General features: G+C 40.8%; 1 protein-coding gene across 3 annotated transcripts in view; it reads right to left on the bottom strand.

The window, feature by feature from the left end:
* cacna2d1a (calcium channel, voltage-dependent, alpha 2/delta subunit 1a) overlaps positions 1 to 19,561 on the bottom strand; it is a 92,636-nt gene that overhangs the window by 13,845 nt on the left and 59,230 nt on the right. For 2 of the 3 annotated variants that reach the window (XM_032589340.1, XM_032589341.1), the window contains 13 exons: positions 19,251 to 19,259; positions 17,884 to 17,944; positions 17,682 to 17,788; positions 15,617 to 15,701; positions 15,411 to 15,473; positions 14,820 to 14,923; positions 14,651 to 14,722; positions 14,245 to 14,312; positions 14,122 to 14,160; positions 13,946 to 14,017; positions 11,321 to 11,473; positions 10,266 to 10,318; positions 8,185 to 8,240 (listed from right to left, as the gene is read on the bottom strand). In XM_032589340.1, the coding sequence (XP_032445231.1) occupies positions 8,185 to 8,240; positions 10,266 to 10,318; positions 11,321 to 11,473; positions 13,946 to 14,017; positions 14,122 to 14,160; positions 14,245 to 14,312; positions 14,651 to 14,722; positions 14,820 to 14,923; positions 15,411 to 15,473; positions 15,617 to 15,701; positions 17,682 to 17,788; positions 17,884 to 17,944; positions 19,251 to 19,259 (942 nt within the window). The remainder of the gene's footprint in view (positions 1 to 8,184; positions 8,241 to 10,265; positions 10,319 to 11,320; positions 11,474 to 13,945; positions 14,018 to 14,121; positions 14,161 to 14,244; positions 14,313 to 14,650; positions 14,723 to 14,819; positions 14,924 to 15,410; positions 15,474 to 15,616; positions 15,702 to 17,681; positions 17,789 to 17,883; positions 17,945 to 19,250; positions 19,260 to 19,561) is intronic. The other variant, XM_032589342.1, reaches the window with a different exon arrangement.

The raw sequence follows: 19,561 nt of genomic DNA, 5'->3' as shown, positions 1-19,561 counted from the left end.
ATCTAGCATTCATTTATAATTTTATAACCATAACTTATATCACATTTATTTTCTTCAGCTTCTCTGATTTATCATTCATTTATGATTTTATAACCATAACTTATTAATTATACTTATTATAATCCTAATGTGAGTTATTACAGATGTTTTTCTGAAAAGAAACCAAGAATAATCCATGATTCTAATTATTTGATACTAAAGTTACAGTTACTTGTTTTTCTTGTAAGTGTTCCCACAAATGTACGTGTAAATATTATTACAAGTAAACCAATAGTAATATAAGTATTTTACTTTGAATCTTATCCAATTACTCAAAATGTTTAGATTTCATTCTTTAAAACTTTCATGCTTTAAATTAATGAATAGTCTCAGCTATTTTTATAAATCTACAGGCTGGAAACTTCCTCTTTTTCCAGGAAACCTGCTTTTCCTGTTTAATGACTCTTTCTGACTGACTATGATTTCTTATGATTAGATAGAAAAAAGTAGAATTAAAGCAAAGTTTGCTTTAGACAAAAACAACACACACACAACCAGATTTATTTTATTGACACCTAAGTATACTGTTGGGCCTTGATGTCACTTGAGTTATTCATTTTAAAGATAACTTTATTTATTATTACTGTTAAACTAACTTTATTGACACTTAAGTCTACTGTTGGGCCTTGATGTCACTTGAGTGATTCATTTTAAAGATAACTTTATTTATTATTACTGTTGAACTAAAATCTCCAGCATGGGGAAGTGGGATGAGCTCGGATTTTCTTGACACTGCTTGTAAAACACAGTCGTGACACAAATTTTAAGTGGCAACAGCAAACTTATGTCAAAACTGTGTTTTATTAGACCAAAACTGGATCCATATGGCAGGAAATAGAATTAAAGCTGCAAGCAGCCTCGGGCGGCCCTCGCAGCAAGCGCCGCTCCGGCCTATTGGCCACCGCGGGGGTTCCGGCCACCGCAGAAGCTCTCGCGCGTTTTCCAGAGCCGCAGCCCGCTCCCCACCGCAGAAGCTCTGCCGCAGTTTCCAGCACTGCCGCCCGCTAGCCGCCGCAGAAGCTGTCGCGCATTTTCCCCAAATTACATCTCAAACCCGTTGGGCTCTTTAGAGCAGAACAAAGGTCATACATATCCAGTTTGGCGCCAATCGGATGATCCATGTGTGAATTAGAGCCAAACGTATGTATATGGCGAGGGACTGATATTCGCCATTTGGCCACGCCCACACGGTTCAGCCAGCAGTGAGCATTGACAGAGTTTATCATCCGAATCATCTTGATTAGGTCAAGAGAGCCATAAACAGAGCTTTCCAAGGAAAAAAACGGCACTTCCTGTTCCGAGGGGGCGGGGCTTAGATGACGTCATAATATGATGACGTAGGATCGACGGGCAAGCCTCCAGGATCACTCAGGCCAAGTTTGATGCAGCTCGGTCAAAATATGTGGAATGTAGAGGCAAACGTATACGAACGGCGTTGCCGCCATTGAAAACTCTTGGCACTTTAAAGCAAGCGAGACCAACTTCCTATCTGTCATCCAACACAGAATCACCTTGATTAGGTCAAGAGAGCCATAAACAGAGCTTTCCAAGGAAAAAAAGGCACTTCCGGTTCCGAGGGGGCGGGGCTTAGATGACGTCACAATGTGATGACGTAGGATCGACGGGCAAGCCTCCAGGATCACTCAGGCCAAGTTTGATGCAGCTCGGTCAAAATATGTGGAATGTAGAGGCAAACGTATACGAACGGCGTTGCCGCCATTGAAAACTCTTGGCACTTTAAAGCAAGCGAGACCAACTTCCTATCTGTCATCCAACACAGAATCACCTTGATTAGGTCAAGAGAGCCATAGATGAAAGTTTCCAAGGAAAAAAATAGCACTTCCTGTTCTGAGGGGGCGGGGCTTAGATGACGTCATAATCTGATGACATAGAATTTTCAGACATCACACCAGCATCACTCAAGCCAAGTTTGGTGCAGCTCGGTCGAAACATGTGGAATCTAGAAGCAAAAGTATGGCATCGGCGTTACAGGTCACTTCGCCACGCCGCCACGCCCAGCTGCTATCTCAAAGCCGGTCAGGGTTGGAAACCTCAACACACCAACATGTCTTCTGTCTCTGGACACAGGTTCATGTTGATTAGGTCAAAGGGCTAAGAGAGCGACCGTTCACAGTAAAACATGACACTTCCTGTTCTCAGGGGGCGTGGCCTACGTGATGTCATCATTTGACCATATGGTATTGTAGGCCACCTGATGACGATCAATCACTGAAAGTTTGGAGTCTCTGTGACTTTTTGTGTTAGAAATACCAATTTTTCAATTTTCCTGTGTATTACAAAATCGAAGAATTTCATCTGCAGGGCAATGCTGCCCTCTGGTGTCGAATTACTGAAATAATGAAACTATTTCAGTGGCCAGCAGAGGGCAGCATTGCCCTACAAACGACGAACATGTACTGTTTATTATGTAATTACACAGAAGATCTCTCTAATTCATTCTGAGGGGGCGGGGCTTAGATGACGTCATAATATGATGACATAGCATTGTCAGGCATCACAACAGCATCACTGAGGCCAAGTTTGGTGCAGCTCGGTCGAAACATGTGGAATCTAGAAGCAAACGTATGGCATCGGCGTTACAGGTCACTTCGCCACGCCGCCACACCCAGCTGCTTCATCGCAGCCGGTCAGGGCTTGAATCCACAACACACCAACATGTCTTCTGTCTCTGGACACAGTTTCATGTTGATTAGGTCAAAGGGCTAAGATAGCGACCGTTCACAGTAAAACATGACACTTCCTGTTCTCAGGGGGCGTGGCCTACGTAAAAAAATAATTTCACGACAGGGTATTTTAGGACACCTGATGACGATCAATCCCAGAAAGTTTGGTCCCTCTATGTGTTTTTGTATAGGAAATATAAGAGTTTCGTGTTTCATGGCGAGTAGGTGAACTTTGACCCCTGGTAACCCCCCTTCAGCAAGATCATACAGTCACCAATTTGATAACTTTAAATCAGACATGCCTTATGATCAGACTGACCGAGTTTGAAGCCGATCAATCGAAATCCCTAGGAGGAGTTCGATCAAATGCAAAGGCTGTAAACGTCACACTCGAGGTCCAAAATGGACCTTCAATACAAAATGGCCGACTTCCTGTTGGGTTTAGAGCATGGCTCCAAGAGACTTTTTTGTACGTCCTGACAAGATACACATGTGTACCAAGTTTCGTAATTCTAGGATAAAGCATGGCATGGGGCTGTTCATTTAAAATACTCTAGGGGTCGCTATAGAAAAATTAGGCCACGCCCACCAAATATCGCTATGGATTCCTGTTCGGGGATGGATAAGGATCCATCCTAGTGAGTTTGAAGCAGCTCACCCCGAAACTGTGGAATTCAGAGCCAAACGAAATTCGATGGCGTTCGCAACGCCGCCACGCCCACCTGCTTCATCGCAGCCGGTCGGGGTTGGAATCCACAACACACCAACATGTCTTCTGCCTCTGGACACAGTTTCATGTTGATTAGGTCAAAGGGCTAAGATAGCGACCGTTCACAGTAAAACATGACACTTCCTGTTCTCAGGGGGCGTGGCCTAAGTGATGTCATCATTTGACCATAGGGTATTGTAGGGCACCCGATGACGATCAATCACTGAAAGTTTGGTCCCTCTATGTGTTTTTATATAGGAAATATAAGAGTTTCGTGTTTCATGGCGAGTAGGTGAACTTTGACCCCTGCTAACCCCCCTTCAACATGCTCCAAAACTCACCAATTTGATAACTTTAAATCAAACATGCCTTATGATCAGACTGACCGAGTTTGAAGTCGATCAATCGAAATCCCTAGGAGGAGTTCGATCAAATACGAAGGCTGTAAACGTCAAAATCGAGGAAAAAAATGGACGTTCAAGACAAAATGGCTGACTTCCTGTGATAGTTGGCTAATAACATTAAATGTAAGTTCTGAGTCTTTTGGTGAGCTCTACAAGTGTGCCAAATTTCATGTCTCTACGATGAAGTACGTTCATACCATTGTGTTAACAGAAAATTGCTAGTTGCCGCCGTTGAGCAATTTTTTTTGCGATTTTTGCAACAACCTTAAAATTCAAAATTTTTAATTTTTCTAGTTGCGACCGCCAAGTTTGGTGAGTTTTTGAATATGATAAAGCCCCCAAAAAGGCACACGAAGAGGTGGGAAGAATAATAATTAAAGCTGCAAGCAGCCTCGGGCGGCCCTCGCAGCAAGCGCCGCTCCGGCCTATTGGCCACCGCGGGGGTTCCAGCCACCGCAGAAGCTCTGGCACAATTTCCGGAGCCGCAGCCAACTCCCCACCGCAGGAGCTCTGCCGCAGTTTCCAGTACCGCCGCCCGCTAGCTGCCGCAGAAGCTGTCGCGCATTTTCCACGCCCGTCCACCGGGCGATACGCGTGAATGCGTTCGGCGGCGCTCCCCGACGACTGTCAAAAAATCTGGTGCAGATCGGTCGATGCGTCGAGGAGATACAGCCGATGTATTAACTTAGGGGGCGCAGTGGAGCCAAATTACATCTCAATCCCGTTGGGCTCTTTAGAGGTGAACAAAGGTCATACATATCCAGTTTGGAGCCAATCGGATGATCCGTGCTTGAATTAGAGCCAAACGTATGAATATGGCGAGGGACTGATATTCGCCATTTGGCCACGCCCACACGGTTCAGCCAGCAGCGAGCAATGACAGAGCTCATCATCCGAATCATCTTGATTAGGTCAAGAGAGCCATAAACGGAGCTTTCCAAGGAAAAAAACGGCACTTCCGGTTCCGAGGGGGCGGGGCTTAGATGACGTCATAATGTGATGACGTAGGATCGACGGGCAAGCCTCCAGGATCACTCAGGCCAAGTTTGATGCAGCTCGGTCAAAATATGTGGAATGTAGAGGCAAACGTATACGAACGGCGTTGCCGCCATTGAAAACTCTTGGCACTTTAAAGCAAGCGAGACCAACTTCCTATCTGTCATCCAACACAGAATCACCTTCCTTTAGGTCAAGAGAGCCATAAACAGAGCTTTCCAAGGAAAAAAACGGCACTTCCGGTTCCGAGGGGGCGGGGCTTAGATGACGTCATAATGTGATGACGTAGGATTGACGGGCAAGCCTCCAGGATCACTCAGGCCAAGTTTGATGCAGCTCGGTCAAAATATGTGGAATGTAGAGGCAAACGTATACGAACGGCGTTGCCGCCATTGAAAACTCTTGGCACTTTAAAGCAAGCGAGACCAACTTCCTATCTGTCATCCAACACAGAATCACCTTGATTAGGTCAAGAGAGCCATAGATGAAAGTTTCCAAGGAAAAAAATAGCACTTCCTGTTCTGAGGGGGCGGGGCTTAGATGACGTCATAATCTGATGACATAGAATTTTCAGGTATCACACCAGCATCACTCAAGCCAAGTTTGGTGCAGCTCGGTCGAAACATGTGGAATCTAGAAGCAAACGTATGGCATCGGCGTTACAGGTCACTTCGCCACGCCGCCACGCCCAGCTGCTATCTCAAAGCCGGTCAGGGTTGGAATCCTCAACACACCAACATGTCTTCTGTGTCTGGACACAGTTTCATGTTGATTAGGTCAAAGGGCTAAGAGAGCGACCGCTCACAGTAAAACATGACACTTCCTGTTCTCAGGGGGCGTGGCTTAAGTGATGTCATCATTTGACCATATGGTATTGTAGGCCACCTGATGACGATCAATCACTGAAAGTTTGGAGTCTCTGTGAGTTTTTGTGTTAGAAATACCAATTTTTCATTTTTTCCTGTGTATTACAAAATCGAAGAATTTCATCTGCAGGGCAATGCTGCCCTCTGGTGTCGAATTACTGAAATAATGAAACTATTTCAGTGGCCAGCAGAGGGCAGCATTGCCCTACAAACGACGAACATGTACTGTTTATTATGTAATTACACAGAAGATCTCTCTAATTCATTCTGAGGGGGCGGGGCTTAGATGACGTCATAATATGATGACATAGCATTGTCAGGCATCACAACAGCATCACTGAGGCCAAGTTTGGTGCAGCTCGGTCGAAACATGTGGAATCTAGAAGCAAACGTATGGCATCGGCGTTACAGGTCACTTCGCCACGCCGCCGCACCCAGCTGCTTCATCGCAGCCGGTCAGGGCTTGAATCCACAACACACCAACATGTCTTCTGTCTCTGGACACAGTTTCATATTGATGAGGTCAAAGGGCTAAGATAGCGACCGTTCACAGTAAAACATGACACTTCCTGTTCTCAGGGGGCGTGGCCTAAGTGATGTCATCATTTGACCATAGGGTATTGTAGGGCACCCGATGACGATCAATCACTGAAAGTTTGATCCCTCTATGTGTTTTTGTATAGGAAATATAAGAGTTTCGTGTTTCATGGCGAGTAGGTGAACTTTGACCCCTGGTAACCCCCTTTCAGCAAGCTCATACAGTCACCAATTTGATAACTTTAAATCAGACATGCCTTATGATCAGACTGACCGAGTTTGAAGCCGATCAATCGAAATCCCTAGGAGGAGTTCGATCAAATGCAAAGGCTGTAAACGTCAAACTCGAGGTCCAAAATGGACCTTCAATACAAAATGGCCGACTTCCTGTTGGGTTTCGACCATGGCTCTAATAGACTTTTTTGTACGTCCTGACAAGATACACATATGTACCAAGTTTCGTAATTCTAGGATAAAGCATGGCTTGGGGCTGTTCATTTAAAATACTCTAGGGGTCGCTATAGAGAAATTAGGCCACGCCCACCAAATTTTGTTATGAATTCCTGTCGGTGGGTGGATAAGGATCCATCCTAGTGAGTTTGGAGCAGCTGGGCCCGAAATTGTGGAATTCAGAGCCAAACGAAATTCGACGGCGTTCGCAACGCCGCCACGCCCACCTGCTTCATCGCAGCCGGTCGGGGTTGGAATCCACAACACACCAACATGTCTTCTGTCTCTGGACACAGTTTCATGTTGATTAGGTCAAAGGGCTAAGATAGCGACCGTTCACAGTAAAACATGACACTTCCTGTTCTCAGGGGGCGTGGCCTAAGTGATGTCATCATTTGACCATAGGGTATTGTAGGGCACCCGATGACGATCAATCACTGAAAGTTTGGTCCCTCTATGTGTTTTTATATAGGAAATATAAGAGTTTCGTGTTTCATGGCGAGTAGGTGAACTTTGACCCCTGCTAACCCCCCTTCAACATGCTCCAAAACTCACCAATTTGATAACTTTAAATCAAACATGCCTTATGATCAGACTGACCGAGTTTGAAGTCGATCAATCGAAATCCCTAGGAGGAGTTCGATCAAATACGAAGGCTGTAAACGTCAAAATCGAGGAAAAAAATGGACGTTCAAGACAAAATGGCTGACTTCCTGTGATAGTTGGCTAATAACATTAAATGTAAGTTCTGAGTCTTTTGGTGAGCTCTACAAGTGTGCCAAATTTCATGTCTCTACGATGAAGTACGTTCATACCATTGTGTTAACAGAAAATTGCTAGTTGCCGCCGTTGAGCAATTTTTTTTGCGATTTTTGCAACAACCTTAAAATTCAAAATTTTTAATTTTTCTAGTTGCGACCGCCAAGTTTGGTGAGTTTTTGAATATGATAAAGCCCCCAAAAAGGCACACGAAGAGGTGGGAAGAATAATAATAATAAACAGTACAGATACAATAGGCCTTCGCAGCGCTTTGCTGCTCGGGCCTAATAATAAACAGTACAGATACAATAGGCCTTCGCAGCGCTTTGCTGCTCGGGCCTAATTAATCCAACAAGGGAACATCTTCATCACAAAACAGACGAGCCTTTTCTTCAAGCTTTGTTCTGAAGTCGTTTGTGATCTGTCATTTCTGATACTTCATTTGTATCCGCACAAAACCCGGCACCTCATGTATCTGCTTCACATGTGCAACAATTGAATCTATCCCAAGAGGAGGATTTGATTGAGTTTACAAAGTTTATTTTCAACAACAAAAAAAGTTTAAGGCCAGTTAGTTCTTTTGCCCAAAAGCAATTTTTGACCCTTTTACAAACCAGGTACATCTGATGGGTGAATTCCGAGCCATAGTCTAATTAAAGCTTCAAAGTCATTTTCAATGAACCAAAAACCCAGATTTAAGGTAAAGAAAGTATCTTAAAAATTAAATCAACTGCACTCACCTGCATCCAAAACATTTGGTAATGTGATGCTGACCAGCAACTGTTGCACAATTGACCTAAATCCAAAGACAAGTTCAAAAGACATAGAATATTAAACAATCAAAATATCTCAACCAATTCAAAGGTACATCTCAATCATTTCGAATGCAAATTCCAGCTTATTTCAGTAACTTAGTTCAAATGGTGAAACTCAAAAATAAATTTGTTACAAATATTCCAAGTAAAAATATTTCTGTTAATTATGATTATTATGGCAAATAGCTAATAAACCCCCATTCTCCTGCTGAAAAATAAAAACAGTATCTTGCACTGGTCACAATGTGCAAATCAGGACTACTTGGGAGTCCTAAATCTGAGCAAACAAAAATTACATGAGAGGTTCCACCTCGGGCATTGTATAACCTGCCCATTGCTTTATCAATATTTATGTTTTTCCAAGATACCCAATGATATAATATTTTTTTAAAAACTTTCATAATTGCTAGTTGATGAAACACAACTGTATTTTTTGAGTCACTACATGAACACAGTCTCTTACAGTCAATGAGAGAACGGGTCCATGATATCAACGAGTTGATTGGTCAGAGTTTCATCTCCCTAAATACATCAAAAACAATAGCCATTTTGGTCCCAAACTACGGAACAAATGAGCCCCAAAGATATGACTAAATCTCTAAAACATGCAAAAAAAAAAACTGGCTGCAGCTAAAGAGTCAGACCTAAATTTTGACATCCACAGAAAGTAAATTATTAATTATTATCTCAACCTGTCACCAATTTAAAAGCATCAACAGAGTTATGGGCTTCCTGTCAAAACAGGACACAGAAAAAAAACATATATTTTAGGAATAGTGTCCATACAATCACTGAAAGAAAAATTGCTAAAATAATAAAAATAAAATAAAAATTGGGTAGTAGCTCATTCTAATTGCTGCTCCAAGAGTCCTAGCCCCACCAGGGGGAAAAATCTGATTACTAGCCCCTAAATCACTGCACCGACTATTTGTAAAATAATAAAGTTGGTTTGTAAGGCTCTGAATGCAGGCCTCAATTTCAATTGATGGTCAAGTATGAACCATATGGACCCCCCTCAGGTTATCAGAGACCTATTTTGTGTTCCCTGGGCCAAATACAAACCAGGTGAGGCAGCATTTAGTTTCCATGGTCCTGAGCTATAGGATAAATTCCCTGAAAACATGAAATGAGCAGAAACTGATGGCTTCTTTAAATCAGGACTAAAAACATTTTTCATCAGTTTATTCTTACTGACCTAGTTATTTATTCATGATGTGCATTTCATTGTTCTTTTATATACTGCTTTGGTCTTACAGCTATACTTTTAATGCATTGCTTTAATATAGTTTAGTTTTGTTACTTTTCTGCATAGCACTTCGAGTTACACTCTGCAGAAATTCTGCTTGTCTTATTTTTTTTACTCTGTTAGTTACATATAAAAATTAATTTTTTTGAGAAACTGAATGTGGGGTTTTTGTTGGCTGGAAAGCCCATATATATCAAAATTAACAGATAAAGACAATAGAACAATTTAATTCTATATCCAAGTTCCACTTCATGAAATTATACATTTTGAGTTGGATATTTATTGCGATTTAGTTGGAAATTTCAAACTAAATTTTGTACTCAAATAAAAGTCGTCCAAACCAAACTGCAAACTAGCAACAAAGTGACTCAAAGGCTCAATTGCATCTTTTTTCTAATTAAAAACATATGAATGTGAGGTTTTGGCCGTGATTATAGTCACACTGTCTGTGGCCTTCAAATTCAGCTTTACAGGACATATTGTAATACAAGCTGGTGATGACATCAAGACAGTGGGACGGAGCATAAATCAATGGAAGATTTTGTGGAATGTTAACCATCTTGGGAACAATTTATCTATGAAACAGATGCTATACTGTATGTGCATTTGGAGGAACAAATCCTTGGCTGCTTTTCATTACGAACTGGACTGAAGGATTTACAATGTTGGCTTTAAGATGTTTGAATTTGTACGAAAAAAGGGGAGGGGAATGAATCTAATTGTATCCATATTAGGGAAAAATAAACTAAAAATGACTCACCAGGCTGCAGCTGTCGCCCACCATCCCAAATTCAATATATCTGCTATTGTGGGCTAGAAGAGGCAAGGGGGAAACAAATATCAAAAAACAGACAGTGAATGAAGAGTTTAACAAATCATCGTAGGCACATCCTGTTTATTTTCACAGTGGCTGCTCAGATTTACAAGGCACAAATACCAACAAGCAGGAGTTTTATTTTCTTCTCTTCTCTGAGGAAATTAGAACGCAGTTCTCCCGAACAGATGCTCAGAGTAAATATGCAAACAAAGCACCGGCAAGAAAACAAGGTAGCCAATGGGTGGAGGGAAAGAGCCAACATGCTGCTTTGATTAGGGTTAGCATGCGAGGGCCTTGTTTTGGAGAGTCGCCGCCGTTTTCCTGCACTCCAGTTGATGGCAAGTTGAGTCATCAAGGAGTTTTTAAACCGACCGTGTTAGAGGCATCACCCGCCGCTGATGGGGCCTTTGATCACTGAATATGCCTTTCATCCTATCCTGATCAATCCAGTGTTTTGTACACATTCTAGGTCAGGCTGGGAAATTACACATTTTCATCTGTCCATTGATGAGGATGGTAAACACTTTTTCTTTTTTTCTTTCCTGGGAATCAGCTTTTGTCTAAACCTGGAAGCACCCAGAGAAACTCGTCCGTCGCTGTGATCTCTGCATGCAACCTGCGCCGTTTTACTCCAATTTGTGCGTTCTGGAAGTGATGTAAAGCAGTACCTGTTTCTGCATTTCTCCATGTGTTACTCAAACACATTAGACCACCTAATCTTGTTACTGTTACAGCAACTCCCACTCAAACACTTTTCACCATGTTTCTCTACTCCCCCACCCCCTCCATCCCCTCATTTGCTATATCCAGATTTATGGCTCCCGGGCGACTGATGACCTCTGTGTGTGAGCGGGCAAATATAAGTTCAAATCGCTACACTTGCATTCATCTCCCTGCTCATGCACGCAAATTAGTAAAAAGAACATGTATGGATATGGAAAGGTGTGAACACGGCCCTGGGTGTTTTGCGTGGACGGTCTCTGGCTTGTGTAACTCACCACATAAATGGATCGCAGGCCTGCAGCCGCTTTGCTCTCTCTCTTGGGCTCACAGAGAGACTGGTAGTCGTAGGTGCTCTTGGCGGTGAACAGTGACGAGTTGACCAGAGTTCTCATGAGGTCAGGGTCGATGATACCAAAGAAACAGCCAATCTAAAGTTGGGATTAGGAAGAAAGCATTTCCTTCAGTATTCGCTTCACTCTCGATGGAGAGTGCAGGGTTCATGGCACGGAGTTTTTAAAAAGAAATTTGATTCCAAACAAAAACAGAGTAGAAGACTGAAAATTTGCCTCAGGCCCAGAGGCAAAGTCTCCTGGTGTGTGACTGCGTGACCTCAAAACTTATAGGGGAAAACAATTTCAGAAACAAAGGCCAATTAAATTGCTTTGGAATGAGAAAAACACCTATAAAGTACACCTTGTAGAAAAACCTGACTTTACTGAGACTTCATGATCTATGAACTTCTTCACATTTTACTTTCTTTTAAGGAAGGTTTTTTGCAAGCAAGAACTCCAGATTGTGGAGTGCAGGATGGAAATATTCTGCAGAGTTACCATCAGTCTGTTGGCTACTTCCTTGATTATCACTGAATTTACCCTGCCTGTCAGATCAGCTGTTTAAAAATTTTGTAGGTCTCTCATCCTCTTTCCATTTTAGGATGAAAAATATGAGAAATGTTCAAAGGTAAGGTTGTTGTCGAAAGAAATATTAATTTGTTTCTTTCTACTTTGAAACTCAGCACAACTTTGTCTTATGACGTACAATTCCAGTTCAAAAAAAATTGGAAGTTTGCAGTTCTAAGTAAATGTTAAAGCATTACAGCAATTTCCTTAATACAATGTATATACATTGCATGGTTGAACAGGGATTTCACAGACACTAAAACCAGGATGACAGACTTCATTACAATATAGTGAAAACAGTCCATCAAGCAGCTGTAATCTCAGAGGTGTGACATGACCGCGTGTTCGAAAGTGTTTAAGTACTCTGGTATCCAGGTGGGAGCTCTCACATACAGTAAGTATCTTGTTGCACATGTGCTTAAATGCATGTGTGAGCACTTTAGGAAATGCAAACTATCCTTTTCCTTCCACTTTGTAGGGTCACTGTTAACAAGCGGCCCCTCCACACAACTTTCCAGTTTCTAGGCAAACGATATATAAATCTTCCAATCCATAAGGTAACGAGAGCCTTCTACTCTTTCTCAGCGCAGCAAGAGAAAATAATGAATTAACGATCTCAGCCTCGCCGGCTGCAGACTCCCAGAAGGTACTTAGGAGTATGAAAAGGAATGAGCTGGGGAGAGAAAGTCATAAAGAGGGAAAGACGTTTTGCTCCTCAAGGAAATATGATTGAGCGCACACAGGCCTCTACAAACAAGGCTGCTGGCTTTTTAGTACGGCTGCCAAACATCAGAGGACAGCTGATTTATCCAACGGACACCCAGCCCTGATTAGGACAGAGTCAAAGCTGCATGAAGAAAAAAAAACAACAACAAAAAAAAAATTTCTCAAATGACATCAGCGGTCCACTGTTAGCATTTAGCACAAGAAAACAGGGGTGTTGTCTGTATGTTTTCTGTAGTTGCGTTTGCGTGTGTGTGTGTCAAACAGGTCAAATTCCATTGAAGAGGCTTCAGGAGTACAAGTGTTTGCATTTTGAAAGGCAAACTGATACTAAATGACATTTACATTAATAACTAAAAACAGAGATTAAATTAGTACAGTTGAAGACGAAAGCTTGGTCCTGAGCAAGAATGAGTGAAAACTGCCCAGAACTTGATTCTCCACCCAATATAAATTTTTTCAAAATAGGCCAGTTTGTGAAGAAATAGATAAGTCTCATTAGCACATTAACAACAGCACAATATCTAAATTAAAAAAAATAAATTATTTTCTTATTTGGCTATTTCAGAGACCTCTACTTCTGTCAGAAAGTTGGTTTAAGTATTAAATAATTATATATATTGCACATTTTTATAGTTCAGGTGATCAGGTGTTTCATAGACCAAAAGGTCCATGTTGAGTTTTGTGGATGTCTTGCTATAAAAATTTACCAAATTAAAAATACATTTATAACCTGATGTGGACCCGAATATTCTTGATTAACTTATTTGTGTCTATTTTAAATGGCCTATAAATAATTGATCTATCTAATAATGTAATAATAGTGATATTTATGCTGCAAAAACACAAAATCTTACGGAGTATTTTTGGTGTAGTTTCTAGTACAAATATCTTAGCACTTTAGAAATAAAACAAAACTAACTGGCAAATAACTTTTCAGCAAGAAATAGGAGCTTGTTTTAGGCCAATAAGTCCTTAATATTGATGCAAAAGTGCAAAAGTAAGTTCATTGGCAGGTTATTCCCCTTATGAGATTTTTTTTATGTCGTAAGTGAAATGGACATTTGCACTAGAACTCAATCAAAAATACTTGATAAGATTTTGTGTTTTTGCAGTGTGGATAGAGATTTAGTCAAAAGCATCTCATAAACTTATCACTAGACCAAACTTTAGTGCTGCTTTAGAAGCTTGCAACCTTTTGGAAAATTAAAGATTCAGATGTCTGAGTTAACACTGCTAAGATGTCAAGCAATTCTGAATTAAAATACAAAGGCCCACCTGATTAAGATAGTCCTCTTGATTGGACATCACCATGAACCCCCCGTCATCCAGAACGACACAGTCTATATACTGAAATGACAGAAGTGATTATGCAGATGAGCCACTATGTAGTTTCAAACACCCCAAAAGAATTTATTTAAAAAAAACAAAAAAACAATAATAGCCACTCTTACCGGATCACCTTTCTTACAACCACAGATTTCATCCTTGCACTTTAAACACAGAGAAACACAGTTAAACATTGACACTGAGCTGCGCTTGAACACTTCATGCCGATAAACATCTACCGTACTTACATTCATCCTGTAAGTGATGTTGATGAAGCTCTCCATCCATGCATAGATGTCCAACTTCACACCCACAACTAAGCAAAAAAAAAATGAAAAGAGAAAAACAACATAAAATCCAGACATCCTAGATCATACTGGTCCTCTGTGTCAACTTTACTCTTTGAACCTGAGTATTAAACTTGGCTAAAGATCACAGGCGATGAGATGACTTGATATGTGGTTTGTGTATGTGTTAGAGAGCAGGGAGAAACAGATGAATGAGGGGTGGCGGTTATGAAATAAGAGTGTGACTGTGGATGATAAAACTGTGGTTCGATGGTTGCAAATGTAGGTGTCTAACAAGAGGCGCCGCTGTAAGTAGGCAAAGAGGCTTAAAAAAAAAATCAGGTTTCAACATTAGAATGCTGCTTACCAGCTGGCTTGAGTGTAATGTTGTTAATTTCGAGGTTTACTGCTCGGCTCACGAGTACATCGTTATCGCTTTCTGTGCGAAGGAGACAGGAAAATTTATCATTTTTTTTACAAGCATCTTTTTAGAAAGCAACCCTGATTATATAGTGCCTGATATTTGACAGGTTTACCGGTGCAGCGAGTTGGAGTAAAGATGTACACGTCATTGTCTAAACTTCGCTTGTAAAAACTCGATTCGTAGGTCTCTGCGTCTTCTTTCCAGTCCAGCCCGGCACTGTTGGGCATGCAAGCACACGATGAAATCCAAATTCTGCTTTTTTAAAAATAATTACAATTTTTCGTTCTTGCAATCCCGTTGCAGTTAATTTACATTACATAGTACACAGTAGCACTTTCAGTTATTCATGAATTCTTTAAGACGATATTGTTTTTAATTTTATAAACTTCAGTTTAAGGAAATTTGGCAAAAAGAGTTAATTCCTTCACCTATGACTATTTTTTGAATAAGAAAACACGTTTAAAAGCTGATGAGGTCGAAGTTTTCCTGACTTATTAGTGGGAACAGAAAAATCAGCATCAAAATAAAAACTTTACACTAACATCAAAAGATTCAGATTACATCTTTTGGAAATAAGAGCTTTTCTGATTTTGCCAATCTGTCTTTTGAGCCTTACTACAGGTGCTACATTAACCTACTGCCATTCAGAAATGTTAATCAACTGGAAAAAAAAAGTTTTTTGTGAATCTTATTTTGTATATACCTTTTGGGGAAGACGCGAGTGATTCCTCCATCAGTCGCAACAAATCTGGCAATAACACCCTGCCTGACAAGCAGGGAAAATGCAGCTATAAGAACATGGTAACAAAAACCTGAAATACGTTTTATGCATGCTTGACATTTACTGGTGATGTTGAAATATTTAAACCATCTGTATCGCCAAACAGCAAATACGACCGCTTTACTTACTGCAACTCATTCCGTTTCCAGATCTTGATCAGATCAGAGGTGATGCCGGCATCAAGGAGAAGCCGGTTTACAAGCTCCACATTACCTAAGCGGGAAAAAAGTAGATTACTTAAACCTAAAATTTTATAATTTAATATGAAATGACTGAATAATAATTACAGATATTGGAAAAAATAATGACATGGATTAAAAAAAAGAGGAGAGTGAGCTTAAACAGAACACAAACATTTTCTGCAATTTCCAGGAAACCAAAATAATTAAACCTCAGGACTAAAAACACCCAAAAGGCTCAAAAGGGAGCAAAGTCATAGGGAACCCCCCCCTCCACCGTTGCAATTCAAAATTCTGTGGGTGTAGGTGGTGAAGTGGTGCAGGTGTAAAGAATACTTTTGCAGACATCCAACAAGACCACATGACAAACATAAGAGGCGATAAAAGGGATTGCCCCTTTTTTGGCCGTTCCTGGCTCTTTGAACCCACCATCGACCCGCTCCAGTCCATAAACGTCAGGGTTCGCCGATACACCTCTGCCGCCGCCTCCCCCAGTCTTTATGGCACGCCTCACACATCAGACAGAACAGCTGGTGTAACACTTTGGTCCCCTCCGAGCCCACCATCCAGTGGTTTTCATTAGGGATTCTTTATTGAAGGCAGCCCAGGAATTCCTAATGTACTTCTTCGCCACTGCAGTGGCTTAACCGCGTAAAGCGTGTAACGATTCCTGAGCCGCCAATCCTCCACATGGGCCGCGCTCCTCTCCCTCCCTCGTGGTTCTCTGTGGACTCCATTAAACTAGCAGCTAATAACAGTGGAGGTAATAATTCAACTGGGTGAAAAGTTTTATTGGATTGATCATGTTGAGATGTTTGAAGTAAGTCCTTAAATGCAAACCATCAAATTAAACAATGGAACGCAATAAAAGAGCCCTTTTATAAATGTCCAGGGAACATTTTGCTTTGCTCAATGCGCCAACAAATGGGTAATTCATATCAATAAGAGTATGCCAGAAAGGGTAAAGATGGTAATGCGTTGGTCAGATGTCACGGAGAAGGTCCGTCGGACCTGATTTGTGTTTTATTGCTCTGCTCGCACTCTGGGCTGCATGTGTCCTGCTCTTTTTCACAAACACACAGTAATTGGATGAGGTCGAGCGGCTACAGGAGGGGTGTGGGAGGCATATAACTGGTGAATGGCGTGTGTGTGAGCGAGAAAGCCGGCGTGTGTGCGTGTGTGTCACAGCTAAGCCGATGTGCCTCACACATGTGCAGCCAGGCATGTGATGGTCAAATCTTTGGAGTTAGCATCAAATAGGTAACATGAAGGGAGGGGGTTCCACATTACAAAGCTTTGCCAGGTCATGCACACCAAACCATCCGGCCAAAGCTCAGTGGAATGACAGATTTGGGAGCATGGTCACTTAGAGAACTCACATTAAATGCATTAAATTAAAGAAAGGCAAAGATAAACTGACTGACTGCATTCCCAAGAACGGAGATAAGACTGTAGTTGTTGCCAAGACAGTCTCCACTGTGTGTATTTATGCAGATTAAATATATATTTGGTGTTTGAACTATTAAAATAGACAGTTGTAAAGGTTTTTATGGGGATTGTGGTCCCCAACAACCACAAATACCTTAATCTTTGGGAAGGCTTGTTTATAGTATCTCTCCATCCAATCTGATTGAGCTTAAACAACTTTACAAAGAGGATTAAAAAATACCTTATTACCTAGATGCAGAAAGCTAGTAGAGATGTACTGCAATGATTGCAACAAAAAGAGAGCCTACAAAAGCCCCTTCTCCATGGTCCACTCTCACTCTAGCCAGTAAATGTCTGGTTCCGTTCTAACCAAGTTGGACGCATCTCCATCGGCAGTGTGTCCCTCGCTATGTGGGCAAGAATGTGGAGGGCCGTGCACGCGGGGGCTATGGTTGAAGTTTCGATGATGTCATTTACTAAATTTTGTTGGCCTATCTATATGCTTGTTGATGTTGTACAATAAAGTGTGAAAAGGGTTCCTCGTGCAAGGCACTAGCATTGCTGAAAAGAGCACGATTACACTTACACATAGGGTTGTTTGGAGTCTTTGTGTCAATATAATTGTTGAAGTCCATCAGGTACTCTGTGTTGTTCGTTTCCTTGTCAGGCGGCTTCAGGTCTTTGCAGTACATCCTGAGGAAAACAGAATCAAATGTATAGGTATACTCAGTCAAAGCAGTCATGTTGGGAGTGAAAGTAGGATTTACATGCGTTACATGTAAACATACCTTGGTGCAATAAATGTATACCCATACTCATCAAACTTGTCTGCAAGCAGGCTCTCAGAAACTAGAGATAAGTGAATAAATATCACTTAGGTTAGTATAAAGCGGTTGTGATGACATCACTGGGAATAACGAAAAACGTAATACATTTTTAACAATCCTTTGCCAGTGAGCAGAAATCACACCTTCTTGGTAAAGAGATATTTGAAGAGCAACTCCATTAACATTTAAACAAAAACACATACGACAGTTTGCCCATTAATCAATTCCTACCACAATGTGGTACTTGGACGATGGCATTTTATTCCAACCTGCAGATCAGTTTATTTCGCAAAGTTGAAAAGTTTTGATAAGCTACATAATTACATTTTGTAATGTTTTTCAAAGCTTCATAAAAAGCTCCATTATTTATTAGAATAATGGAGATGGCATGAAACCAGCAGTCGATTGTAATGGTTAAAGAAACATTTTGTATTTTATTGAAATTTATTTAGTTCTCTGCCTTTGATAAACCTGCATGTTTCTATGCATAGTCAAACTTTACTTTGATATTTTCTAAATAGTTTGCCTTTTGGCATTTTGAATAAAAGTGTGTTTATATTTTGAGAAATGTTGTGCAGCTTTTCATGAAGCTATATTTCCAGTTTTGTGTAATGTTTTGACTCAAGAACTTGACTTTGACAGCCACCAATTTAAACTGATTTTCTGCTCTCTCCCTGCTGCTCAGAAATGTGATGCGGCTTTCATAAATACGATTTACCATAGGAATGCCATTTAAAGTTATTTTGGTTTGATTAGGGGGTCATAATTTGTAATGTTTTATTAGAATCAGCGGACCCAAGCTGGGATCAAAACCAAAACAAATAAACACAGGCATTAAGATTTCAAAAAATTTTGTTAACTTGAATTATTTGTAAGATTTTAACAGAACCTTTGACAGTTTCTCTCATTCAAATGTCATTCTGTAAAAAAAAAAAAAAAAAAAACCAAAACCTTTTATTTACATGGGTACAAAATGCTTTTTTTTATAAGGCAGTTATAAAAAAACTGCCTTATGAAATGAGGTGCAAATTAGTGAGATGGTGAAAATACCTCTTTGTAATCATGTTTTGTATACTAATGTGCCAGTCATTAAAAAATTATGGGTACAGTTTTACACACATGTGCTTAGGATTAAATCAGTAATGATGAGCAGTTAGGGAGGCTTATTAGATTTAAGAAAAAACAACATAATAGATTTTATTTGTCAGTGCACAACTTGAGCAACGTTAATTGATTAAAAAGCTAAAAATAAACATAAGATGATGAAATAATGTGACACAGCAAAGATTGGGAGAACAGACATGAAAGTAAAAAGAAAGGGTACTTGCCATCTTTCCCTGGAGTAGAAATAATCCCAGAGAAGAGAAGGTGAACAAACAGGAGGATCCCCCAAGGAGGTAATGATGAGAAGGAAAAGAAAGGGAGGGGAGAAAGACAGGGTGAAACCACAGAGGTCAAAGGTGACAATATTTTATTCACAGAGCGAGTCCTGAATAGAAATATTGCATTGCAAGCGGAAAATTTCAGGTCTTTGGATGCAGATGGTGCTGATGGGGAACACACAGAAAGGCTTAGACTGCGGTCAGAGGACGTGTTTCAGAACTCAAATTAGCATCTTTTTGATGAATTGATGAATCTC

This window comes from Xiphophorus hellerii, chromosome 17 (genome assembly GCF_003331165.1).
Source record: "Xiphophorus hellerii strain 12219 chromosome 17, Xiphophorus_hellerii-4.1, whole genome shotgun sequence".
In the NCBI taxonomy this organism is placed as follows: Eukaryota; Metazoa; Chordata; class Actinopteri; order Cyprinodontiformes; family Poeciliidae; genus Xiphophorus; species Xiphophorus hellerii.
The sequence above is the reverse complement of the archived record's forward strand: the minus strand, read 5'-3'. Positions and strand labels throughout refer to the sequence as shown.